General features: G+C 34.9%; 3 protein-coding genes across 3 annotated transcripts; 2 read left to right on the top strand and 1 right to left on the bottom strand.

Moving 5' to 3' along the window:
- The first annotated feature begins 2,274 nt into the window (after positions 1–2,274).
- LOC107829156 (uncharacterized) lies at positions 2,275–9,023 on the top strand. Its single transcript, XM_016656608.1, has 8 exons — positions 2,275–2,546; positions 5,615–5,696; positions 5,812–5,879; positions 5,974–6,071; positions 7,359–7,495; positions 7,593–7,660; positions 8,538–8,601; positions 8,780–9,023. The coding sequence occupies exons 1-8, from the start codon at positions 2,536–2,538 to the stop codon at positions 8,795–8,797; spliced, it is 546 nt and encodes a 181-aa protein (XP_016512094.1). The 5' UTR covers positions 2,275–2,535; the 3' UTR covers positions 8,798–9,023.
- A 4,072-nt stretch (positions 9,024–13,095) lies between these two features.
- LOC107829149 (large ribosomal subunit protein eL18y-like) lies at positions 13,096–16,563 on the top strand. Its single transcript, XM_016656601.2, has 4 exons — positions 13,096–13,330; positions 13,427–13,555; positions 13,662–13,844; positions 16,239–16,563. The coding sequence occupies exons 1-4, from the start codon at positions 13,238–13,240 to the stop codon at positions 16,395–16,397; spliced, it is 564 nt and encodes a 187-aa protein (XP_016512087.1). The 5' UTR covers positions 13,096–13,237; the 3' UTR covers positions 16,398–16,563.
- Positions 16,564–19,433: 2,870 nt separating this feature from the next.
- On the bottom strand, positions 19,434–23,804 carry LOC107829145 (epoxide hydrolase 3). The gene is made up of 3 exons (XM_016656591.2): positions 23,208–23,804; positions 19,932–20,164; positions 19,434–19,803 (listed from the first exon to the last, which is right to left on the bottom strand). The coding sequence occupies exons 1-3, from the start codon at positions 23,670–23,672 to the stop codon at positions 19,554–19,556; spliced, it is 948 nt and encodes a 315-aa protein (XP_016512077.1). The 5' UTR covers positions 23,673–23,804; the 3' UTR covers positions 19,434–19,553.
- Positions 23,805–25,759: the final 1,955 nt, after the last annotated feature.

The raw sequence follows: 25,759 nt of genomic DNA, 5'->3' as shown, positions 1-25,759 counted from the left end.
AAAGACTTCTTACTGAAACTAGAAGTTGTTGAAAACTTTTTACTTTTCAAATATTTGAACAACATATGCCATATAAAATTCATCTTTTGAGCAAACTGTAACTATGTTTTGATGCTTTAATGCATGATATCATTTTGAAGATAATATTTAGTTCACTTGGTTCTTAGTTAATATATCATGTGATGATTCCATTTAATTTTTTTCAAGCAGATGGTGATGGAATTATTATCAATTCACTGTTATTGATTAACTTATCGAAAGAAAAAAACTATTTCATTCATATACACATGATTCGACAACAACATTCATTTATAAAATAGTTACTATTTCAACTTCAATTTACAGCTAAAACTAGTCATACTTATTATAACTTCAACTAACAACTAAAACTAGTAATACATATGGCAACTATATCACTAAGTTGCAGGCAAGATGTTGTGAACTGTTGATGGCAAACATCGTGAATTTCACATTCACTAAAACTTTTTCTTCATTTTCTCAAATTCAACTTTCATCTTACATACAAAAATTCAATTAGGATTCTAACCAGGCTTCAACTTCTCCTACTTTTTCCGTTAATTTTGGGATCACGACTATAGATCTTGATCTTTACAATAGAAAATAAGAATAACTTTAGTTAAATATATATAAAGCAGCACTATATAGACAACACGTGTTTTCAAGTAAGTTCCAACTATTAATTTTATTTACAAGAACCATGCTACTGAAATAGTTCAATATTGCTGAACATTACTCCCCAGTTTCATAGTCCATGATGCAAAAAAATTCATATGTCAAGTTAAAAGAGCAAAAATATTTATCTTAAAAAAAGTAAGTAGCTTGTAAACCAAAATAATCATACATATACTAAAAGAAAGATCATATATTTTTCATATTTTTGACCATAAAGTTGTGAAACAGAAGGTTTGAATTCTTACAAATAAAAGCCCAAAGCATAGAACTACAAACTGGTAATAAACGATAGCTTCAAAAGCTTCAACCGCCGCTACTTGGATAAGAACAAAATCACATGAATCGGTTGCAAGAATTCGAAAGCAAAAAATTAACAATGCATCGCTTTAACAAATCCTAGATGATTACACAATATCACTTAATTTATAAATTATTTTCAGTCGAACTTCGATTCTGGATTATCCTGTCCCTCCACTGACTAGACTCATAGTTTCTACATTAGAAAGGGTTGAGTTCGATTTCTAGGGATTTTGGGAGAAAGAGTGGAGTTCAATTCTAGGGATTTTAGGAGAAAAAAGGTTGATGGGCGGGAGAGCCAGAGAGCGAAGGGCAAAAATAATTGATGGATATTAACATAATAGTTAACTAGTAGTTGATAGAGAAAAAACTTCATTGCTTTTAACTCAACTTGATGCTTTTACCATTAGTTTTATAAACTTTATTTAGTGTTACACTAAAGTTGTCCATTTTTATAAAGATAAAAGGATATTCTATATTAAGTAGTATAAACAAGAGATAAAAGTACTCCTATAACCATACTCTAAATATTGAAATCTAGACTTATTGCTAGCGTTTGCCCATAAATTCTCAAATTTATTTTAAAAAATTTGATTTGCGCAAAATTTGGTTTGAAGATTAAAATCTGTTTGGAAATCGTTTTTCAAAACACATTTCACTTAAAAAAAAAAATGTGACTTATACCCATAAGTTCTAAAAACTATCAAAAATATCCAACAATACCAAACAGACAAACTTGCTAATCATCTATATGCAGAACCTTCTTCGACGCCATTCATTATCATTATCACAAACAAACATAGATAGGTTTGGCACAAATCATTATTTTTATAATGAACTACATAATACACTATCCTAAAATCATAACCTGATATTTTAATATCAACTGCTAATAACACAATTACTAGCTACTACAATTCGTCAAATTGCAATAATATTACAAGATCCATCAGTTTTAAAAAATGATAGTAATTAGCTGGTAAATTAGTTGGGTCATAATAGATTGTGTATTTTTTTTATAAAATACAAAAGTTTGGGATCGTTTTTGAAATTGTTAAAAAAACCAAAGGTAATATTTTGGGCCAAAAACAGGTGTAAAGCTAGTTTTGGGATTTAAAAATTTTGTTTTCAAAATTTGCCCGGATAAAATCTATAAACAAACGGATTTTGCCAAAAAGGTTTTGGAAAAAAATTTGACAAAATCTACGGCCAAACGTTTTTTTTTTTGTGTTTTAAACTTTAGCCTCAAATACTTCCTTTTTTTCTTTTAACCGCAAATGGTTCACTAAATCCAACTTTATACGGACAAGTTAACATAGAACATTAGAATCATCAAAGTGGAACTCAGATACCTTAGCTTTCTTACAACGCGGTCCACGGGGCTGGTGGATCCACTAAAAAAAACGTCATCTTTGGTTATCATCAATAAATATAAGGGCTAGCATATATTTTATTTTAAAATTGAGATCTCAATTCCAAATTTATCACTCTGTTCATCAGCTTAAACCCTACATATTATTTTTCTCTCAGCGTCAGCCCGTGAAAATGTTCAAGAAGTAAGTGCACTCCTTTCCTTTTTCCCTACTGGAGCTCTAGGTTCAATTTCAGAGTTCTCTTGTTATTTGATTAATTTCCATGGAATTATTAGACAATCTTGATTTCATTTTGAAGTACATTCCGTGCCTGATTAGTGATTTTACTTATCTATTTTGGTTAAGTACGGGAATTAAGGGTGCCTGCAAGTGATTTTACTTTTTCTATTGTAAATTGCTTACTTTGGCTGTTTTGTTTGATTTTCTTGATTGTTAGGTAAATGATTTATTGGTCATTTAAAAAATGAGCTGATGTAGTTGTTTTATTCACTTATTACTTTTTTGCTTGTTCTCAACTTGTCTATAGACTATATTCATGAGAAATATGTTTTTTTCCCTTTCTACATTGTTGGAGTGATTAAGGATGTTTGCTGCAGCAGGCTCCGGGGTCTGTACGCTATAAATATAAGCAACACATAGTTGTCAGTGTAAGAAAAAGTAATTCTTGCACAAGCTAGATGTTCAATCCAGCAGATCCTCATCTATAAATGTGGACGTAAGAATTAAACAATTGATTATAATGCCTTCCATCGAATTTCTTGTTCCGGGCTGCAATTCATATCTGGTTTATGATGGTATTCTTTTGTGTGGTCCAGCCTCTTTATGTCCTTAAATTTTAGTATACAAGGAAAGACTTTACAAATTGTATAGTTTTATCTCCTTGGGTAAGTATCAGTGCTTTTTTGCGTAAGTAGAATGTGGTAATGTTTATGAGGTTCTCAACTTCAATTTAGCTGCTCCAAGTTTGTGTAGACCAAGTGGTTCTTTTCCTTGTATGGATTTCCTTGGCCTCAATTTAGATGAGGGGTGGGAGGATACCTCATTGGTTCTATTTTAATAGTTCTCAAACAACAAAAATCTTTTTGAGGGTTAAGAACATTAAGGGATTAGTGCTTGATACCTTTAAGAATTTAGACAGATGTTAGATGCTTGGGTGTTGTAATAGCTACCTAGAATGCTTTTAACAGAGAGGACAAAGGGGATAATCAATATTGGACTGGTTCATACTTAACTAACGAGAAATCTATTACAGCTGAAATATACATGATGCTTAAACCAGCAGGCAAGACTTGGAGCCAAAGTTCTTGCTCAAGGTTCTGATCAACATATGTAATTATATTAATATTGATTATATGATTCAGGAAATATTGTTGACAAACCATCTGACACTCGTTACAGACACCTGCATCTCAGTGCTAACTATGCAACTGTCATAGACTGTGAAATGACTGCAATATCTCAAAACATAGAGGTGTCTAAGACCCGAAGAAGGATGCAATTGAAATTCAGCTACTTGTGTTTGCAATCTGCTTTTCCTAGGGCCCTTCTTGGGTTTGGAGATTTGCTTATCATTGTACCTTCTTCTTCCCGGTGTTTCTCCTGTTTGATGTCCTCATCTACAAATTCAATGTTTTCTGGTAGCCAAGGATTAAAATGGTTAGGCTATTTACTGGTAGCCAAGGATTAAAATGGTTAGGCTATTTACTCTTATAAAGCTGATCATTGCCTAGATTGTTAAGTTCAAATGTAAATCATCTTATGGTACTTGTATCCAAACTCTTCAGTTTCCAACTTGAAGTGTACCTCTCTTTTGCACCTTTGACTTCCCTATGATTCTTGGCCATGGAAACTGTTAGCAAATGTTGTAGAAGTGTGGATGTGGGTCATACAAAATTGGAAATGGTCACATCCAAATTTCCCGAAACAGTCGCTTTCCTAATAAATTAAGTACATTTCAAGAAGACAATTCAGTAGACTAATTGGTCTGACTCAACAAATCTACAAAGTGGGCATCTCCACGATCTATGCAGCCAGCTTGCTCTCTCATTCCTCTTCTCTACCTATGCTTCTATTCCCTTCACTAGTTGATTAATAAAAAAAAAACTTGCAAATTACGCACACATTGATAAAATGAAAAAGTGTCACCTAAGATGATCTTACGTAGACCTCCATATGGACCAAGTGGTAGGTGGGACCCTATGATGATTGTAGGAGGTGACAACTGGAAATGAGATAGACCTAAATCTCTGAGAGAAGTTGTTTTAAACAACCCTCTTTGAATTCATTATGGATTTAGCTAAGGATATAACACAACGAAGTAAATGACCTTTATAGGGAATTGCTACCAGTTAGGGTCGAGGCACATTATGTCTGATATGTGTCGAGAGTTTTTTTTATCTTGGTTAGAAACTTGTATATCCATGTCGTGAAAAATGTGAGATTAAAAAGATCTCTAGTTTTGAAGAATCCCTGAGTTGCCTGAAATATAAATTATCTAATATTGCAATGAAATGTGCCTAAATAGAGTAGAATGGATATGGAGACTCATATAGCCGATCAATTATGTCTGATATGTGCCGAGAGAGTTTTTTATCCTGGTTAGAAACTTGTATATCCATGTCGAGAAAAATGTGAGATTAAAAAGATCTCTAGTTTTGAAGAATCCCTGCGTTGCCTGAAATATAAATTATCTAATATTGCAATGAAATGTGCCTAAATAGAGTAGAATGGATATGGAGACTCATATAGCCGATCAATTTCGGATTGAGGCATAATTGATAGATTGTTGATTGATTGATTAATTAATGTGTCAGACCATGTCTTTAGTGGCATGCATTTCATCCACACTGCAGTTGATTCCATCACCTACGTGTACCGGGACAAATAAGTAATAACTGCCTTTGGTCCCTCAGGCTTACATACTCATTGCAGCTTTCAGCTGTCCAACTACCTGATTGATATGAACTATTTTAATTATCCTGAGGGAATCTATATACTTTTGTATTTCGTATTGCGATGAATCAATTGACAATGGTTATGCAATTGATTTAATCAGGTGAAACAATTCAAACTAAACAGACCCTTAACCTTAAATGTCATTAAGTCAAAATTTTCTAATCAAGAATGTGTTTGTCATTAATCTTAGATCTTAAGTTCTCATGCTCAAATTTGTTAAGTATGCTGTGTCCCACTGCAGTTTATTGTGCTGAACTAAAATAACTTGGACAACTCAATCTATGTTAAATATGTAGGTTTACAACTGAAGAAGTGTCTGGACAAAATCAAGTCAAGGCATCTGTGCAGCGTAAAATTCGTCAAAGCATTGCGGAAGAGGTCCTGACTATGCTACAGACCACTTTGTTTCTTCCACACTTTATTCCAGCTAGCGCATTTCTCTGAAATTGTGGTTATAATGTGTTAATAATGTCAACATTTCTTCCTTTTGCAGTACCCAGCACTAGAGCCGGTGTTGGAGGATTTGCTTCCGAAGAAGTCTCCACTTATTGTTGCAAAATGGTTGATTTCGACTGTCTTAATGCAGTTTTTTATCTGTTGTTTTCTTCTTCTTTCATTAACATCATAGTTCGTTCATTCATCATTTCTTTTGCAGTCCGAATCATCTGAACCTAGTTGTAGTGAACAATGTACCCCTGTTTTTCAACATACGTGATGGACCTTATATGCCTACTTTACGTCTTCTGCATCAGTGTAAGTTATTCGGTTTTTTAATTTTCTTCCTCCTTTATTTTTCTTTTCCATTAAATCAAAGGTCATCCGCTTAAACTTCTGTCCTTTCTTTTGGTAACCTTTCTTATGGTTGTATCAAGTCCTTTTCAACTTTTTTATTTCTTTACTAATAAGGACTGTTATTTGGTGTTGGTTTCTTTGGATACTAGTATAGACAATCCAGATCAGATATAATTGATACTTCCGCCCTGGTAAAGTTATTAGTTTTACATGTGAAATCACTTCAAAATATTGGACGATTAGGTCATTTTTGTCATCAGCAAGTATCTCCTTAATATGCAGCCAATTCAACCCTTGTGGGCTGTGAGGAAAAATAGAGCTTCTTAAGACGTTTGAAGAATGTAAAGGAAGAATAATTGACTTCTCATCCACGGAGTTTTGAAGATTCTAATCGAACATGCATCAAACACAACAAGATCATGCTTCGATATGGAATGGCTATGACCATTGCAACAAAATAATTCAAGCCAGCTGATGTTGCTGATTAGCATATTAGCATATTAGCATAATTAACCAAGCAATAATAGAATGGGTGTATGATTCACATCCAGAAACTCATTTGAAGGCTCATGATACTTAATGCCTTATTTTTCTTTTCCCTTGATATGCATAACTAATTTACTATTCACAAGATATACCTGCTTGGTTCAGTAAAACCAGTCACAGCGAAGTGATCAAGCATTTGTGTACTTCCAATTTACTATTCAAAATTTTGAAGTTAGAGGTTTCTGTAGCAATCTGGTCTAAAAGAACCTAGGAAACTAAATTACCATGTGGAGGTCATTGATTTCTTGTGAGGGCGAGGGACGAAATATTAATTAATTTGTTATGCTTGAGATTGGAGATGATGTGGGTGCTCTGAAATTCAAGGGTACATCTTTCATTCAGTTAATTGGGTGTTTCTCCTTGTAATTATACGCATGAAAGACACAGACAAATATTATTTTTTGAGCAGTCTGGCTGAGATGGAGCGAGTAGGTCAACTGGTGAATTGCTTCCTTTTTGTTCAATTGACTTTCTGTCTGGTTCAGTTTACTGGTACTCAGATCATATGGCATACCCTGCCAATTCTCGTTCTCCAGTCCTTTTAAACAGTTGCTGATTGACTCAACGACATATACATATATTTGTGATTTGTAACTTTTCAATGTATGCCATTGATGAACTTTATTTATATGATATGTTGACTATTTGATTTATTCAGTGATATTAATGCTCTGTTTGACCTTCCTCTTTCCCGCTATACAGATCCCAATATAATGAAAAAACTACAAGTTGACAGGGGAGCAATTAAATTTGTCCTTTCTGGTGCCAACATAATGTGTCCGGGCCTTACTTCTCCCGGGGGTGCCTTGGATGACGAAGTGGGAGCAGAAACTCCTGTGGTATGAATAAGAGCAATTTTATGCTTTAATATTATTAGGTGTTGTTACTGCAGTTTTTTTTTTTGCGGAATTTTAAGGTGCGACCTTTTGTTTTTAGGCTATTATGGCTGAAGGAAAGCAACATGCTCTTGCTATTGGCTTTACAAAGATGTCGGCAAAAGATATGTGAGTTGCTATCTTAGTATTTGCATGACTTCTTCTTTTGTATGTTAAAGCATGCTCCTCTGTGTGATAGCACTGAGATGTTTTACTACCTTTTGTAGGTCAAAGATGTTCTGCCCTTTCTTTGTTTAGTTTGTTTATTGACCCTAAATGTGAATCCTCTGTGACACTTTATTGCCTCAATTGTTGTGAGGAATATCTATCTGCCATGACTTTAGCGGAAAACCCTTACCCCAAAAAAGGAAGGTAAGCCTTAAAGTACATATATTGGTCTTTGACCTTAAAATGTTTCCTCTTTGTGTCAAGGTAATTGGCTGGTAATGCCTTTTAGCATTAAGTTCATATATTTCTCTCCTTGACCTTAGATATTCTTGCAAGCTTTGGTATAGTGAGTTTGTGAGAAATGATAGAAATAAGACTTTTTTATTATTGAATTTTCAATTGGAAATCCTGAGATATTCAGTAATTGATAGTCGCAGTATTTGCCTTGGGCATCCATATAGTATATTTCTGTGTGTGTGTAAATTGTATGAGGTGAGAGACACAACTAGTATGAGAGACGGGATGTTGTTGATAGCATTCCATCTGCTTGAAGTGGTGGATTTGGAAAACGCAGTTTGTGAAGATATAGTCATGAGGACTAATAGGCTTTCATGATTAGATTAGTCAATCTATCTCCATTTCTTTGTACGTGTGAAAACGATAAACTTTATGTTTAGGAGTACCAAATGACTTTTTCAAACTTTGGCATTGACGATCTTGCTTATATTCTATTATGAGAGAGCTTTTCAAGTTCTGTTATTTTCATGTTTCTCTTGTCTGAGATATATATATATATATGTTGTTTCAACACCTGAAAAAGCATGTCTTACCGTTGCAGAAGGGCAATCAACAAGGGAATTGGTGTGGATAACATGCATTATCTTAATGATGGCCTCTGGAAGGTACTCTATTGCCACAACTCCTATACGAGCAGTGAATTGTTCCCTTTTGATTTATACATACGGCATTTTGTTTGCTGATGGAACATGATTATGTATTTGTGATGCAATTGTAAGAAACGTGAAAGATATTTCTTTCTGTAGTCATTGGTCAATTTGTGATCTGTGTTTCTGTTGACAGATGGAGCGACTGGATTGAGCTTGAATGAAACTCGAGACCCATCTTTTACTAGATGGACAATGTTTACCTGCTGCAAATAGCAAGAGTTACTCATCGTTATGCACCTGTTATTTCGTTTCTCTAGATGTTAGTGGGGGTTCATCCAACGGTTTTGACAGATTTTGGTTTGATATTTTAGATTTCAACTTTTAAAAATGTTAAACACAACCATAACGAAATAAATTCGATATGGTTTGTTTTTTCACTTTTCGATTTTCGACTTTGGTCTGTGCGGTGTGGTGACTTTGGTACTATTCGTTAAAGTCATATTTTAGCAACAAAAAAAAAATTAGAATAGACATTTAAAACTTGTACCTAGGGGTGTACAAACCGAACCGAAAAATCGCACCAAATTGAAAAGTCAAATCAAACCGAATTAAAAAACCCGACTAGGTTTGATTTGGTATTGGCTATTGAGTAAAAAAATTTGAACCAAATCGATATATAAATCTATAATTTTTTATATATAATTTTAAGATTTTATATAGAATTTTATTTAAAAATGTCTAGAAATATTTGAGATTCTCTCACGGGATATAATATTTAATAGAAGTATAAAGTGCATTCATTTTTATTTACTTTAAATAATAGATTGTATCACTTTCTTATTATGTGTTATTGAAATGCGTCAATCATCTCTTTGTTCTTTCATATTCATATGTCAAGATTTATTATATGTTTTTCGAATTTGAAGTGGTATTTCAATAATCTAAAATTACATAGAACATATCATTATTTAGGTATCATATTGATTTTTATGTTTAATTATTAAATTTGGTTAACCCTGAAAGCGTACATCAACCAAAAATTATTGGTAGACGATTAAGAAAATAAACTATTATGTATTACTAAAAATAATTTCTCCCATAATATCACTTTAATAGATCATATGCTTGTTATTATGTTTTTTTTTAGTAAACTTATATTCACTTATTAAAATTTTATCTATTACTTTAATAATGCAATATTAAAATAATATTCATGTAACACAAAAAACTCGAAAAACCCGATAAAATCGAACCAATCCAAATCGATATAATGAGTTTGGTTTTGTTTTGATAAAATTCGAACTAACCCGGTCCATGTACGCCACTATTTGTACCTGTGATTCATGAAACTGTTTTTTCGGACTAAATGATTAAATCAAGCCCAAAAAAAAAAAAAGAAGCTAAAGGAGAACAAATTAATCCAAAACGATATCAATGGGTCTCGTTTTTCGCTAGAAAAGAAAAGCTAAGAAAATATGTCATACATAATAATAGTAGAAGCTAAATGTGACAAACTAACGAACTTGTTTGCAAGCATTCAACAAACTAAATATAGGGAAATAAATTTAACTTAGCATGTTTAGTATCAATTAAATCAAACAATATCTAACAGTCAAAGCAAATTCTTTGATCAATACCCATAAAAAGAAAAGTTCCAGGTTTAACCTTATTAATCACATAGAGAGCAGCGAAGCAGTGATGTTAAACGTTACTAGAGAAATTGATTTAAGCCTAAAAAATTGAATACGAGCCATCTTTTTACTTCAAATTATATTGGAATTATTCAAATATGAAATTATTGATTTTTAACTTAGTGTTGAAAACTTGAGATCACCATATGATCGGGGGATTAATGATTCGGTTCGGTCTTTGTATAAAATTTGTATCATAACAAATTTTCGGTTACTCTATTTTTGTATAACCAAAATTAGACTTTTTAAAATCGTCCTAATCATCTCGGTTTCTCTTCGATATCAGTGTAGTTCGATTAATTTTTGGTATTTTTTTACGTTATGTAAGAGTCGCTGCTATATGTTACAACGGGATCTGAACCATTATGTCAATCACCACCAACGTCATTGTTATTATTGCTATCTTTTGGAGTGTGTTCCATAAAATAAAATAAAAAAATTTGCAACACCGTGTAAATTAAAATTATAAACTATACACATTTAAATGCTAAGAACAAATAGGCTTAATTATCCAGTATTCAAGTCAAAAGACTATTTTTATAATCAGACATAGATAAAAATTCAGTCACCTTAATATTAGAAAAAGAAGAAGAAAATGGGGCCGAAAAAATAAATGCATTGTAATAAGGAAGATGAAAAATTATAAGGTTGTGATACAGACTATAGAGATACAAGTATGGATTCTGCAATACTTAAGATAATATGTGATTTATTAAATGGAGGCATCTATATATGGAGGATATGTAATGTTGTGCATTTGAGAGTGAATTCTAGTTAGATCTAGCATTCTCACACTAGGTTCAATTAAACTAGTAGCGACAAATGGACAAGTTGAGTTATAATTTGGCAGGTTAAAATGGGATGAACTAATAAATGGGTCATTGCCTAACCCTTCCCAAATATTACTTGGGCTAAAATGAGCTGAATCAATATAGGCTAAATAGTGGGTTATAGTCCAACCGCCCAACTTGACCCAATATTTTTACAATGTAATATCCTTTTGTTTTTTATGTAAGACAACCTATGTCATGAGAAATTTTTACTTTTTTTTGTATATGTTCTCTTTTATTTTGAATTTTCTTTTTGCAAGACACCATCAACAGCTCTTTCTGTGACTACAATCACAACTAATTCGATTTCTTAGATCTGGTAGTATTGACCTTGTTAATAATTTGTTATTGTTAAACATTACTGGAAAATTTAGAGAATCATTTAATTTGCAAGGTAAATTCTTGTGAATAATACTAAGTGGTTGTGAGTTCGAGTCACCCCAAGAACAAGGTGGAGAGTTCTTGGAGAGAGGGAACCGAGGGTCTATCAGAAACAGTCTCTCTACCCTAGAGTAACGGTAAGGTCTGCTTACACACTAATATGAGATCTATTATTTCACTTTTAAGATTAAATTAATTCCTATTTTATTTTAAATATTCTAAAGAGTATGATTGATCCACAAATGTGATTTATGAAAAGAACAAGTGCTTTAACCATAAAATTATATTTCATCATCAAATTATAAATTAAAATCCACCTTGCTGGACAAGGAATTACTCCTATTTTTATTTGATTGAGCATCATCGGAGGTTCACATATGTCTTCAAGAGAGAAATTTGGATACTCACGTGTGTCATAGTTGGGCACTATCATGAGTCAATTTGACCTAGTATTTTTTCATGGGTTACTTTGGACTAGCCTAATAAGCCCATCAACAAAATCACTCTAGCCCAAAATCATTAGCACTTGGGTGGGTTACATGAGTTCGTACATGTTTTGTCATCCCTAAATTGAACTCATAACTTTCGATTCATAGTATAAATTTATGTGTAATATTCATTAAAATTGTAACAGAGAGTAGATATGAATCTAAAATGTTAAAATACAATGTGTTCAATGGTAAAAACATCAAAATTGAACCCATAAAATTTAAATCCTCAATTCGTCTCTAATTACAATCACATTTTCATGGCAATAATCAGAATATTTCAAGTAAACCTTTTCAACTTACAAAGATTCTTCACCGAAATAAATAGGATTGGTCTAATGAGAGGGAAGTTAATGTAGCCAGTTTCTTAAGGCAATATGGTCAAGGAGAATGGGGTTTTAAAAAAACTTGAAAATGAGACGAGTTGGAGAAATTTCTACAAATATATATATATATGGGTACTCACTGAGGGTTAATATTGGAGGGCCTACGGAGAGGTAGAGGTAGGCCAAAGAAAAGGTGGAGAGAGCTAATTAAGTAAGACATGACACAGTTTCAGCTGAACGAGAACATGACCCTTAACAGGAAGATATGGAGGTCGAAGATTAGGGCAGTAGAGTAGATAGTTTAGAGTGTTCATAGCAGTAGTATTGGCACGCAATCTCGTTTTCTGTTGGTAGTAGGTTTTTACGACTAACCGTTATTTTCTTTCATTGTTGATCACCTTACTGTCTTATTGTTTTTATTCTGCTTTTATATGGCTTTTTAGTACTGTCCCTTCTTGTCTATATTTTCATTAATGGGAAGCTTATACTTTCCTGAGCCGAGGGTATATTGGAAACATACTCTCTATCCTCACAAGGTAGGAGTAAGGTCCCTCCCCAAACCCACAGGATATTATTGGGTATGCTGATGTTGTACTCGGTGAGGGTTAAAAGAAATTACGAAAATTTTCATCTAAAATAAAAAAAGAAGAAGAAGTTTTCTGTTCGGTTTTAATACGAATAAGGCACACAACCCTAACGCATAGGGAGGAATATAAATAAAAAAGAAAAAGTTAGTAAAGACGTGTTGAACATCTAAGTAAAGGTGCATAGGAGTTACTATAGACCTCAACAACAGAAAACACGGGGCAGCACAAACCTCTCTAAAAACCCTAGCTCCCCACTTCATTTCTTTCTTATGTTCATATAAGAGCCGACCCCTGCAGCTGCAGCCATTTCTCCATCACTCGTTCAGCGGAGTCCAGACCCGAGCAGCCATGGGTATCGATTTGAAGGCCGGAGGTAAGAGTAAGAAGACTAAGCGTACTGCCCCTAAATCTGACGATGTTTACCTCAAGCTCCTCGTCAAGGTATATCTCTAGTTAGTTTTAAATCTACTTTTTGTTTTTGTTCAGAATGTCTAAATGTTCGATTGCTTAAAGTTTGTTGCTCTATGTGTGTAATAGCTTTACCGGTTCCTGGTAAGGAGGACCGGAAGCAAGTTCAATGCGGTGATTCTCAAGCGGCTCTTCATGAGTAAGATCAACAAGCCTCCACTTTCTCTCTCGAGGTTGATCTCTTATGCCAAAGGAAAGGTATATTTTGTTAAGTTTTTCTTTGTTCAATATGTGTTTGATTAGATGTATATGTTATTTGTTTGTGGTTTTGATTAAAGTTGGGGTTTTTGAAATGTGTTTATAGGAGGATAAGGTTGTGGTGATTGTGGGTACTATTACCGACGATGTTAGGGCTTATGAAGTTCCAGCATTGAAGGTGTGTGCTTTGAGGTTCACTAAGACTGCCAGGGCTAGGATTGAGAAGGCTGGTGGCGAGTGCTTGACATTCGATCAGCTGGCTCTCAGGGCTCCACTTGGCCAGAACACGGTACTGAGTTACATCCTTATAGTTCTCTGCTACTCGCAGTATTTTATGGATCTTTGCTAGATATGAGTGATGTGTATTTATATGTTGCTACTTTTAATGTAGTAGTTGATGACTTTTAAGTTGCAAGAGGGGGTGAGGTCCCATTTTCTCAGCTTTTGATGTTCCTTTTACAACCATTGTTTAACAGCTGACCTTTTTTCATGTATTAAAGGAATGGAATAACTTCTGAAATTGGATAATAACCTTGAGTGGATGAAAAACTTAGTGAGCCTTGATTCTCTTCAGTCACCACTAGCAAATTTGTTGGCCATAAGACAAGGGCCTTACACATTTCTTGTGTCGTTCATATCTTGCTAATGTGACTGTCAGTTCTTTTTTGTTTTAATAAAGCTATATGTGACCAGCGTTTGTGAATTTCATTGTGTTTTTTGTAGATACATGTCAAAGTGAACTAATGGTTCCTGTTAATAGGTTGAAAATGAACATTATTTATGGATTGACATGGTTAAAGATTAGTCTTTCACAGCATACCAGGGAAATAGTTGGTAAAGTGCAGTATTGTGTTGTGTCTAGTGTCAGTAAATGACTCATTGTCCATTGACATGATCGATTCATGTTCTTTGAAATTGGACTGTTTCCTCTTTATTTGTAATGTTCTTTTTCTTGGTGACCTCTGCTCCATCCCTTGCACCCTAGGTTTTTTGACTCTTGCTGTTCACTTGTCGCACATAGATCTTCTTGGTAATCTTCTTCTGATTTCAAAGATTTTATCTGTGCGTATAGCAAACCAGAAAAAGATTCTATCTGCTTAAGCCTTTTCCCAGCTGAATATGGAGTTGTGCTTCAATGTAATAGGATTACACTTTTTTCCAAATAATTATTATGTGATATATTATTTGAGTCTTTTTCTGGATGTCTGCAAATTTTTTTTTTGATAAATTTTATATTTTTAAATCTTGACAAATAAAGCAAAGAAAACTAATGCATGACCTTAGCTGTTTATTTGATGCACATAGTTCTTCTTGGGAATCTTATGATTTCAAAGATTTTATCTGTGCGTATAGCAAACCAGAAGGATCCTATCTGCTTAAGCCTTTCCGCAGCTGAATATGGAGTTGTGCTTCAATGTAATGGGATTACATTTCCCCCCCCCCCCACCCCAATTATTGGCTATTTGTTTATTTCGTTTCCTAGGTCTGGTATTGATTCTGTTTTACCTCTTAGTATTATTCCGATGGTACCAGAAAAGGTTTCTAATAACTTGAGAACTTTCTTTGGTTTTGAAGATTTTTTGTTTTGCTATGAGAAATCTTTAAGATGGTAGAGTATTCCGTATCCGCCTTTTTTATCTTTAAAAAGATAGCTGAGGGTCATATTTCTGTCACTCTACACATTAAAGCGTATCAGAAAGTTCCAGTTTTTTTGGATGTTGATATTTTCTATTGGTAAAGTGCAGTATTGTGGATGTGTCTGGTGACACTACATGACTCAATGAAGGAAATACGTGCTTTCATGTTAAACCTATTGACATCGTTTAGACATATTTTGTGATTGACTCACGCTCTTTGCATTCGGACTGTTTCCTCTGTATTTTGAATGTTCTTTTTCTTGGTACTTCTGCTCCGTTCCTTGCACCCTAGGTTTTATTGACCTTGGCTGTTCATTTGTCGCACATAGATCTTCTTGGTAATCTTCTTATGATTTCGAAGATTTTATCTGTGCGTATATCAAACCAGGAAAGGTCCTATCTGCTTAAGCCTTTTCCCAGCTGAATATGGAGTTGTGCTTCAATGTAATGGGATTACAATTATTTTCAAATAATTATTATGTGATATATTTTTGAGTCTAGTCTGGATGCCTGCAAATTTAAGAGGAACATTCTGAATTTTAAATCTTGGCAAAGATAGCAAAGAAAGCTATTGTATGACCTTAGCTGCTCATTTGATGCACATGGTTCTTCTTGGGAATCTTATGATTGCAAAGATTTTATCTGTGCGTATAGCAAACCAGAAGGATCCTATCTGCTTAAGCCTTTTGCCAGCTGAACATGGAGTTGTGCTTCAATGTAATGGGATTACATATTGTCCAAATAATTATTGGTTCTATTTGATTGGAAATTGTTTATTTTTTTTCTTAGGTCTAGTATTGAATATGTTAATCCTCTGAATATTATTCCAGTGGTACCAGCAAAGGTTTCTACTAACTTAAAGAATTTTCTTTGGTTTTATAGAATTTTTGTTTTGCTCTGAGAATGTTTAAGATGACAGTGTATTCCTTATCCAACATTTTATTTAAAAAAAATAGCTGATTATCATATTTCCTTCACTCCACAAATTGAAGAGTATCAGAAAGTCCCAGTTTGTTTGGATGTTGAGATTTTCTATTGATTTGCAGCTTCTCCTAAGGGGTCCTAAGAACGCACGTGAAGCAGTGAAGCACTTTGGTCCAGCTCCTGGTGTTCCACACAGCCATACCAAACCATTTGTGCGTTCTAAGGGCAGAAAGTTTGAGAGGGCTCGAGGAAGAAGAAATAGCAGGGGTTACAAGGCTTAGGTTGATTTCAGTTATTAACCTCAGAATGGTTTTTATCATTTGTAACGCTACAATGCAAGTTTTTGCAGACTATAGTATGCAGTTGCAGCAAGTTGCTTATGTTTACTCGTCTTTGTCAAGGATATTTGAGCTCTATCAACTTTGATACCAAAGTTTTGGTTTAAAATGAATGTAGCCTATCAGTTTGCTTTAGTAAATGTCAAAAATTATGGGCTTGTTAATGCACTCCCGCCAACGTGTCTGTTGAATTCCTCATGTCTTTTGACTTCGCTCTTCGGGAGTTGGGACTATCTCATGCCCCGGAAAATTTGTGGGTTTTGCAGCTTAGTAGCAGATGAGAACTTAAGCCTAGGGATGGTAATGGCCTTGGTGTTGGGTCCGGTACTCATTGCCCTTTTTTGTAATAATATACCCCTGCAATGCCTTTCTGCTGCAGCATAACCAACCACCTGCTGCCCTCCCTCTTTTGCTTCCGGGTAGTATCGCTCATATTCCTGCTGGTCTGAGCCTGAAATTTCTCGTCCTCTTTGCTCGGGCATATTACAGTGCTGATTACTCTCTTTTATTGGTGCTATTTGTATATCTTGCCCCTTTACAATTTTAAAATTAAAAAAATGACCCTTTTTAGATCTATTATACGTAAGAGACTTGTACATCATGCCCGTATAAGAAAACATAAGGTAGTACGGCATCAATTGGCAATACCATCCGCAAGTGGAAATTGGAATTCTCCGGATGGGATGGTGATCAGTATGAGGTCGGTATGGGAAGTGTTTGTACCATGAATTGCTTGAATGTACCATGAATTGCTGTTGCTTTTTTATTTTGGCCATTTGATAACTGTAGTTGCTTAATGGCCGTTTGGAGATAAATTAGAACATAATGGGTGTGTTTGGTATAACGGAAAATATTTTCTTGGAAAACAAGTAGTAATCTTATTCATTTTTCGGTGTTTGGTACGCACAAACTTCCAAACACATAAACCTCTGAACTCATAACTTTGGAACTTGTAAAATTTCGAACATGTAAATTGAAAGATGAAAAAACTAAAACTGAAAATATATTAAAAAAATATTTTTTTCGGGGGGAGGGGGAGGGGGATTGCAGAAAAACGAAAAAATAAAAATTTGAAATTACAAAACAAAAAGTAATTTTTTTTTGTGCGGGGTGGGGCAGTGAGGGGTGGGGTTTTGGCGGGGTGGGTGGTGGGTGGTGCAGAAAAACAAAAAAACAAAAATTTGAAATTATATATTTTTTTTTTGCGGGGTAGTAAGGTGGGTGGTGACGAAAAAAAAAACTAAAATTTGAAAAAATAAAAACCTTTTTTGAGAGAGGGAGTGTGGTGGGTAGGCATGGGGTGGGGTTAGATGGGTGGGGTTCCGAAAAATATTTTCCTTGGTACCAAACACACCCTAAGTATCCTTTATAGTTATGGATGAGTGACCTCTCCACTTATCTTCAAACCTACATTAATTACTACAGATCATCGATCAATGAATAGTCTTTCCATTTATCTTCAAGCGTCCACTTCAAATTTTCAATGCTACACAAGAACGGAACTAGTTAATCAAACAACAACAACAACTCAGTAAAATTCCACTAATGAGGTCTGATGAGAGTAGTGTGTACGCAGACCTTACCCCTACCCCAAAGGAGTAGAGAGATTGTTTCTGAAAGACTCTCGGCTCAAGAAAATAAAAGGACAAAAGGAGACAATATTAGTATCACCACAACAATCATAGGAACACCATGAAATGCAGAAGAAAGATGCAAAGAAAAAACGATAGCTAGTAAATAGGACATGCACTGAAAAGCGAAGTAGTAAAATACAACATTGTCACTAGCTATCTTAGACAAAAACCCTATCTGGCTAGTCTCACAATAGTATGAAGTAGGTCAAGGCTCAACTACATCCTAACCTACAACTCTAATACTCGACCTCCACATCCTTCTATCAAGTGTCATGTCCTCGGAAATCTGGAGCCTCGCCATATCCTGTCTGATCACCTCTCCCCAATACTTCTTAGGCCGCCCTCTACCTCTTCTCGTGCCCTCCACAACCAGCCGCTCACACCTCCGTACCGGAGCATATGGGCTTCTCCTTTGAACATATCCGAACCATCTAAGCCTCGCTTCCCGCATATTGTTATCAATGGGAGCCACGTGCACCTTCTCCCGAATAACATCATTCCTAATCTTATCTATCCTAGTGTGCCCGCACATCCACCTCAACATCCTCATTTCTGTTACTTTCATCTTCTGGATATGTGAGTTCTTAACGGGCCAACACTCAGCCCCATACAACATGGCCGGTCTAATCACCGTTTTATAGAACTTACCTTTGAGTATTGGTGGCACTCTCTTGTCACACAGGACTCCAGATGCTAACCTCCACTTCATCCATCCTACCCCAATACGGTGTGTGACATCCTCGTCGATCTCCCCTCCCCCTGGATAACCGAACCAAGGTACTTGAAGCTACCTCTACTCGGGATGACCTGTGATTTAAGCCTCACATCCACGCCCACTTACCCTGGCTTAGCGCTGAATTTACACTCCAGATATTCCGTCTTTGTCCTGCTCAACGATCAAACTAGTTGATCAAACCACTCAAATATTCCATTTGCTTATATTTCAATTTTGATTTTTAACCATACAATTAACCCTATTTCTCTATTTTTGTGTCATTAGTCCAAACCATCTAATCAGAGAGAAATTGTATTGATAATGGCATCTCAACAGGCTTTAATTCAGAAAGATTATAAAAAGGCCTTTTTTTCTCAATTTTATCAACTGTTTGATAATTGTTAATACCGATTTTAAGGTTCTGTTTCCTTTCTCCCAGCAAGAAGCCCTTCATTGAGCACAACTTCAGTCAGTATTTTCAACTTGATTTGAGTTGAGAGAAAGAGATGTAAGAAATTGGAGTGCTCAAGGTCTCTCACTTAGTTTTGGGCTTTGAAAATATTCTATGCATAACACTTGAGTTGTAATTTCAGAAGGCAAGAGCAGTGAACTAGAACTAAAATTAAAGCGTTTTGTAAAACATCAGAAACATGCAGATTAATTCATTCAAAGTTTGCCGATACCAAACCACATAATTCCAGTTTAGTAACTAGAATAGCAGTAAATCGCAAGCAAGAAGAGTATATATGATCAGAACTTGTTAATGAAGTCATGAATGTGAGAGTTAGTCTCTTGAGCTCTTTCTTGATTAATGAAATGTGCAGCTCCTTCCATCACAACCACATCTTCCTCAAGCATTGGAACATCCTTCTTGAAACCACCTCCGTGCACATACTCTTTCATTCCTGGTGTCGTATACACCAAGTCCAACTCACCAACCACAAATTTCACCGGAACCTTCACTGTTGCTCCCGTCCACGCAGCTGTCAGCTCCCAGCTCCTGCAAAAAAATAATCCAACACTATAAAATACATAGTACGTATATGAAAAGTTTTAACTTAAATATGTTTAACATACCCCTAGATAGTTAACAGCAATTTTAACATAATTAGGGGTAATGGAACGTACAAATCGAGTGCGCGGTAGTAGTTCAATCCTCCAGTGAAGCCCTTTTGGTCAAACTTGCTAGAGTAGTAGTTGAGGTCATCTTGAGAAAGCCAAGAGGGTAGCTTAGAATCAGAGGAAATGCCAAAGGGGTTTTCCTTGGGCAAGCAAGGGGGTCCTGGTTTTCTATCTGTGAGTATCTTTTTCAGTACTGCTTCGCTGCCATATTTCGCTATCTCATCTTCCATTCCTGGATCCTGTAACACAAGAACCATGTCAAAATATACGTTATCTTTATATTTCGCGATACAAAACCATGACAACAAAATTAAGCTTAGATTCGTGGAGTTGGTGAAGTGGATTACTATACAGCATTTATTCAGCCGCGCATCAGACCTCAAGTTGCCTACAATCATGATAACCAAACCAGAGGGGAAAAAAGACGAAGTTGCTGTAAAGTTTTGTATTTTATCTGAGAAGACAATAACAAAGCATATTCCTACTGGATAATCAAAAAATTTAAAACATAATCAGCTATTTAACTCCACATGTAACCATAAGAACACAGAAAAATACTAGTAGTAACATATTATGGAGCAAGTTGTACTTTTGATTTTTACTAAATTTCTTCTCTTTTGATGGACTAAACTTTGTATTTAAAGCACATTTTGGACAAATTTAACAACAATTAGGTGTAATTAAACGTACAGAACGAGTGCGCGTTAGCTAGTTCGATCCTAAAATGAAGCCCTTTTGGTCATATTTAATTTGGTAGATGGAGTACTAAATTCGACTGTGTTAACGAACTAAACTACTAGTACTAACAACTCACCCTGACACAGGCACGTTACATCATTAAAAACCACCGCTTACCAGCATTCTTAAATTCTACGTTAGTGCAACTAGTACATTGGACCCATTAACATTTCGGTACAACATGAGGACAAATTGGAGGTACTGTCTTGGATGGTCAAATTTGGCAACAATAATGCCAACTTTCCATGTGTAATAAGGACTTCTGCATCTACTGTACTCTCTTCCTCAAGAACAAGTGGTCAATTTATATGTACATAGAAAATATTTGTTTAACTTCTTTTCTCTTTTGTTTTCAGTACTTGAAAAGCTTATACATCTAGAAGTTACAAGGAGTACTAAAAGCCTGTTTAAATATTCCTTTCGTCTTGTGTTGTTTGCTTACTTTGGAAGAAAATAAGAGATACCATTTAACTTTTCAAAGAATTTTCTTTAGACATGGATATGCTTAGATTTTTTTTCTTTTTCTATCCGATGTTCGGAATATGTATTAAGCCTCGACTAAATCCAAATTCTAGCCTGGAAGTCCCATATCAGAGGTAAAATACTCCCTGATAAAGATGACTTTATACCCAATGCTCGAACCAGAGGCGCATCTATAGCCTATAATACATGGCACATGAACCCATGGTCCCTCCATCAAATTAGGTATTTTATGTACACATTTTTTAGAATTTGTCCACTATTATGTATTGGTACCCATGTTCCATAAATGTTTAATGATGCACTTGATTCAATACTTAATTATTTTCCCTCCTTTTTTTAGTGGTGCACCCACGTTCTCGAAATCCTAAATCCGCCTCTAACTCGAACCCGAAACATATGATTAATGATGAATAAGTAGTACCACTCCACCACAACTCTTGTTGATGCTTAGAATGGTTCATTACTAGGTACTAGTAATGAAAAGAACTGTCAAACTTTTTTTGCATGCAAAAGAAATAAAGGAATAAAACTATATAAACAACATTTTACACTATTAGGGTACTTAAAAAGGAATTAAAAAGCGATCTATGATTAGGGAATTTGATAACCTGAAAATAGGACAAATAAATTTCTGTATCAAGTTAAATTTTACTAATTTTGTAAATATTTATTTGCATAGAGAGTGAATGAATATACGTTAAATCCTAAAAAGATAATGGCGTTGCCTACTGTAAAGCTGGATTAATCAAAATTCTAGGCACGTACCATCGTTATTCAAAAGAGCAGAACAACTTTCCCCACCTATCTAGACATTAACACGCACAGCCAATAGATATGAAAGACCCCATATACTTGTGTGGTCACAAATTTCATTAAAGGGGTTTAAGATTTATTTATATACGTTAAAAACTACTCCATATATATACACGATATATATAATATCTGGTTGAAAGGTGTTTAACTAAGGGTGGGTTTGGTACAAAGGAAAATATTTTCCGGAAAATGCATTCCAATTTTCTCATGTTTGGTTGACTTAAATGTTTTAGAAAATATTTCCTCCAACTAAGGAAAAACATTTTCCAAAACTCATTTTCAACCTTCTCCGCCCTATTGCTCATCCCCACCAACCCACCCCCTACCCCACCCACTCCAAACCACCCTCGCTCATCACCCACCCTAAATAGAAATATTGTTAAGAGTACTTTCTTTTCATATTGTAAATACACTACTTTTTTTATTTCAACAAAATGAGTATATTCTTTTCATGACGTATAAGAAATATTTTCTTTCATTCCAACAAAACGAATATTTATTTTTTCATGATGTAGAAAAAATATTTTCTATTATTTCAACAAAACGGGTATTTTCTTTTCATTATTTGAAAAAGTATTTTCTTTTATTTCAATAAACTAAGTATTTTCTTTCGTTTTCTTTTCATGACGTAGAAAAAGTATTTTCTTTCGTTCAATAAAATGAGTAATTTCTTTTCATGTTGTAGAAATAATACTTTCTTTTTCAACAAAAAAAAAAGTATTTTCTTTTAGTCATCGAGCTCAAATTTCAACGTTGTTCTTGTGTGAAAGTAACACATTAGTTCCTTTGGGTTTGTGTGAATTTTGAAAAGAATAATTAAATTCTTGAAGGAAATAGATTCCCGGATAGGGCGGGGGTAGGAGGGAGGGAAGGAGTACAAGAAACATGAAGATTTTGGGAAGGTGGATTGTGGAGAGTAGCATAAAAAATTATTTTTCTAAAAATATTTTATACTCCCCAATCAAACACTAACCAAATAAGGAAAAATAAGTGATAAAACCACTCATTTTCTATGAAAGTTTTTTCAGGAAAATGTTTTCGATGAAAAATATTTTCTTTCGTACCAAACACACGGTAAGTCTTTGAATTTATGTGGCTCCCTCCACTGTATATACTAACTTACGATGCCATTAGATTAATCATATGGACTCAGTAAATCCTACAAGTGTAGTCTATATATAATCATAGATGCAAGTGGAAAATAATGTTGAGAAATAACATGGATCTTTCTACAAAATGAGTACGTACCTGGAATCTGCACATGTAGTAATCATCTCCAAAGAAAGCTCTCATGGTAGGAATAGGCTTCATTTTGGGATGCCTTGGTCTGAAAGGCACAGAGAGACAAACATAGGCCTTCACCAAATCAGGCCTGAATAAACACAAGTACCAACCTATCATGGCACCCCAATCATGAGCCACCAAGAAAACACTCTCCACTCCTAGCGACTCTATAAGCGCCACCAAATCCCCGACTACGTGAAAATAAGTATAGCTAGCTACTTCACCGGGTGCGTCCGTGTCTCCGTAGCCCCGTAAGTCCGGCGCCACCGCACGGTAGCCTAACTCAGCGAAGGCTACCAACTGGTGGCGCCACGTGTACCAGAGCTCGGGAAAACCATGGAGGAAGAGAACAACTGGGCCTTGACCCTTTTCAGCTACGTGCATGTTGATGCCATTAACGTTCACGCTTCTGTGCTCGATGCCTTCCATCTTTCTCTCTTGTTCATTCAGTGAAAGATGATATATCACGTGTTTTTGTAGGGTAGTTTTATGAAAAGAAAAAGGGAGCTAGCTAGGCAAATTAAAGGTGACAGATCGATGAAAGTAATTAAATGCAGCTGCCGCACGTATTAATTCGTCATGGATGTGAAGCGGACTTTAATAATAATGGTGCATTGGAAACGACAAGGCCGAAATGTATCTTAAAAGAAGGAGACCGCTGGATAGGAACTTGTGTGTAATATGACATTATGACTGCCAGCCTAGTCACACCCCTTTAATTTGTGCTAGGTAGGGGTGGTTGCCGTAGGAAATGGAGAGTCAGTCATTAAGAATGAATATGGTTCGTGTATATATATATATAAATATGATATAGTTTGACTAAACATAAAATTTAATAAAAATATTGTAATCATAAATATACCATACATAATATTTGTGTGTAAGAATTTTAAAATTTATAGTATAAAATATGTGCGTATAAAAATTTGTTATTAACGATAAAATATGAAGTTTAAATTAAATTATTTTCAAATTTAAAAAACTGCTATTTTTTTAAACTGATTAAAAAGATTGGAGCACATAAAATTGTACAATTGATAGCCCTACCAGTGGACTCCCGCTTATTCTTGTTTCCTTGATGACCATTTAATTTTGTTTCTGTGTTTTTTTCTGTCCCTTTTGACCTTTTTTGAAATAGTATGTATTAGACGTGATATTGTAATTCTTTTCCATTGCTAGTGCATGATAGTACGTTTCAGTTGGGATACTCCAATAGTAATAATCCATGTTAATAAATGGAAGGGAGCCAAAGCCGAATTCAAAATTAAATTTAATGGGTTCAACATTTATAATTTTGATATTAAATCTATTGTATTATTAAGATTATAGTTTCAAAACTAACACTGGGCTACACTTTGCTCTTAATTATACACGGTGAAAGATAACTGGCATCTTCTCAATGTTCATATTGTATACAGTCAAAACCGAGTTTGCCCTTTGTATAATCAATCAAGATTGGAACATAATGGACCAAGGGTCGTCATTATGATATCAAGATATGATGTGAAGCCGAGTTATCGAGCTCAAGGCCCAGACCGATCAATACCGAGTTCGATTCAGTATCGAGCTCGAGTCAATACCAAGCTCGAGTCAATATCGAGCCCGAGTCAATATCGAGCTCGAGTCAATACCGAACTATGATGTGAAGTGGTATTATCAAGCTCGAGATCCAAAGACTGACCAATATCAAGACCGGCCAAGATCGAGCTAAGGTACAAAAGGTCATTGTAGCCGCACCGGGGGAAAGAATCTCGGCGGGAATTAAGGAAAAACTATTTAACTAATCTATCATGAGATCCCTACTATGTATTTTTAATAATATCTAAAGTAGGATTCCTCTACTATATTAAGAGTGGCTATCATTTCTGTAGAGGGGACATTGAACATTCAGACATCAATAAACTCTCACATTTCAGAGATTATTGAGATTTGCACGCATATAGTAAATATTATCCTTTTTGGGGCTTTTTATATTGGTTCATATTGTTCATTTATAAATCATTATCTACTCAATTTGAGTTTGTATTTCATTCCCTTTTTACTGTCAATATTCGATATATTTTTACTTATTTTTTTATTTTGTACCAAGTTATACCACGTATCCTTAGAACTACGTATAAATTCAACTCTATCCGTTTTTTGGGTAAATAGTTTGGCGCCCACCGCACAATGGTTATTTGGTACGAATCTCTGCAAAACACACCATTTTACACTTGTTCTTGGAAGTGTCTTTGATTTCAGGTTAAAAACGACGAACTCTTAATTAATGGCCTTACCTATTGACAACGAAATTGGCCTTCAAGATGAGAACAACAACCTGACGATCGGGGATGAAAGGCCACTCGTCGATCCCGTTGGAACTCGGGCCGCAGATCCAATCGACGTTAATTCACATGTGGCCATCAAGGCGAACCAACCTTCCGACCCCGAAAACAACATTCATGGTGGAACTCAACCTGCAGTTCGAAATACCCAAAATGTTGGAGAAAACGGGATCAACATGCGTATGATTTTTG

The sequence above is a fragment of the Nicotiana tabacum genome, chromosome 19 (assembly GCF_000715075.1).
Source record: "Nicotiana tabacum cultivar K326 chromosome 19, ASM71507v2, whole genome shotgun sequence".
Lineage (NCBI taxonomy): Eukaryota > Viridiplantae > Streptophyta > Magnoliopsida > Solanales > Solanaceae > Nicotiana > Nicotiana tabacum.
This window is presented reverse-complemented; position numbering and strand designations above follow the sequence as displayed.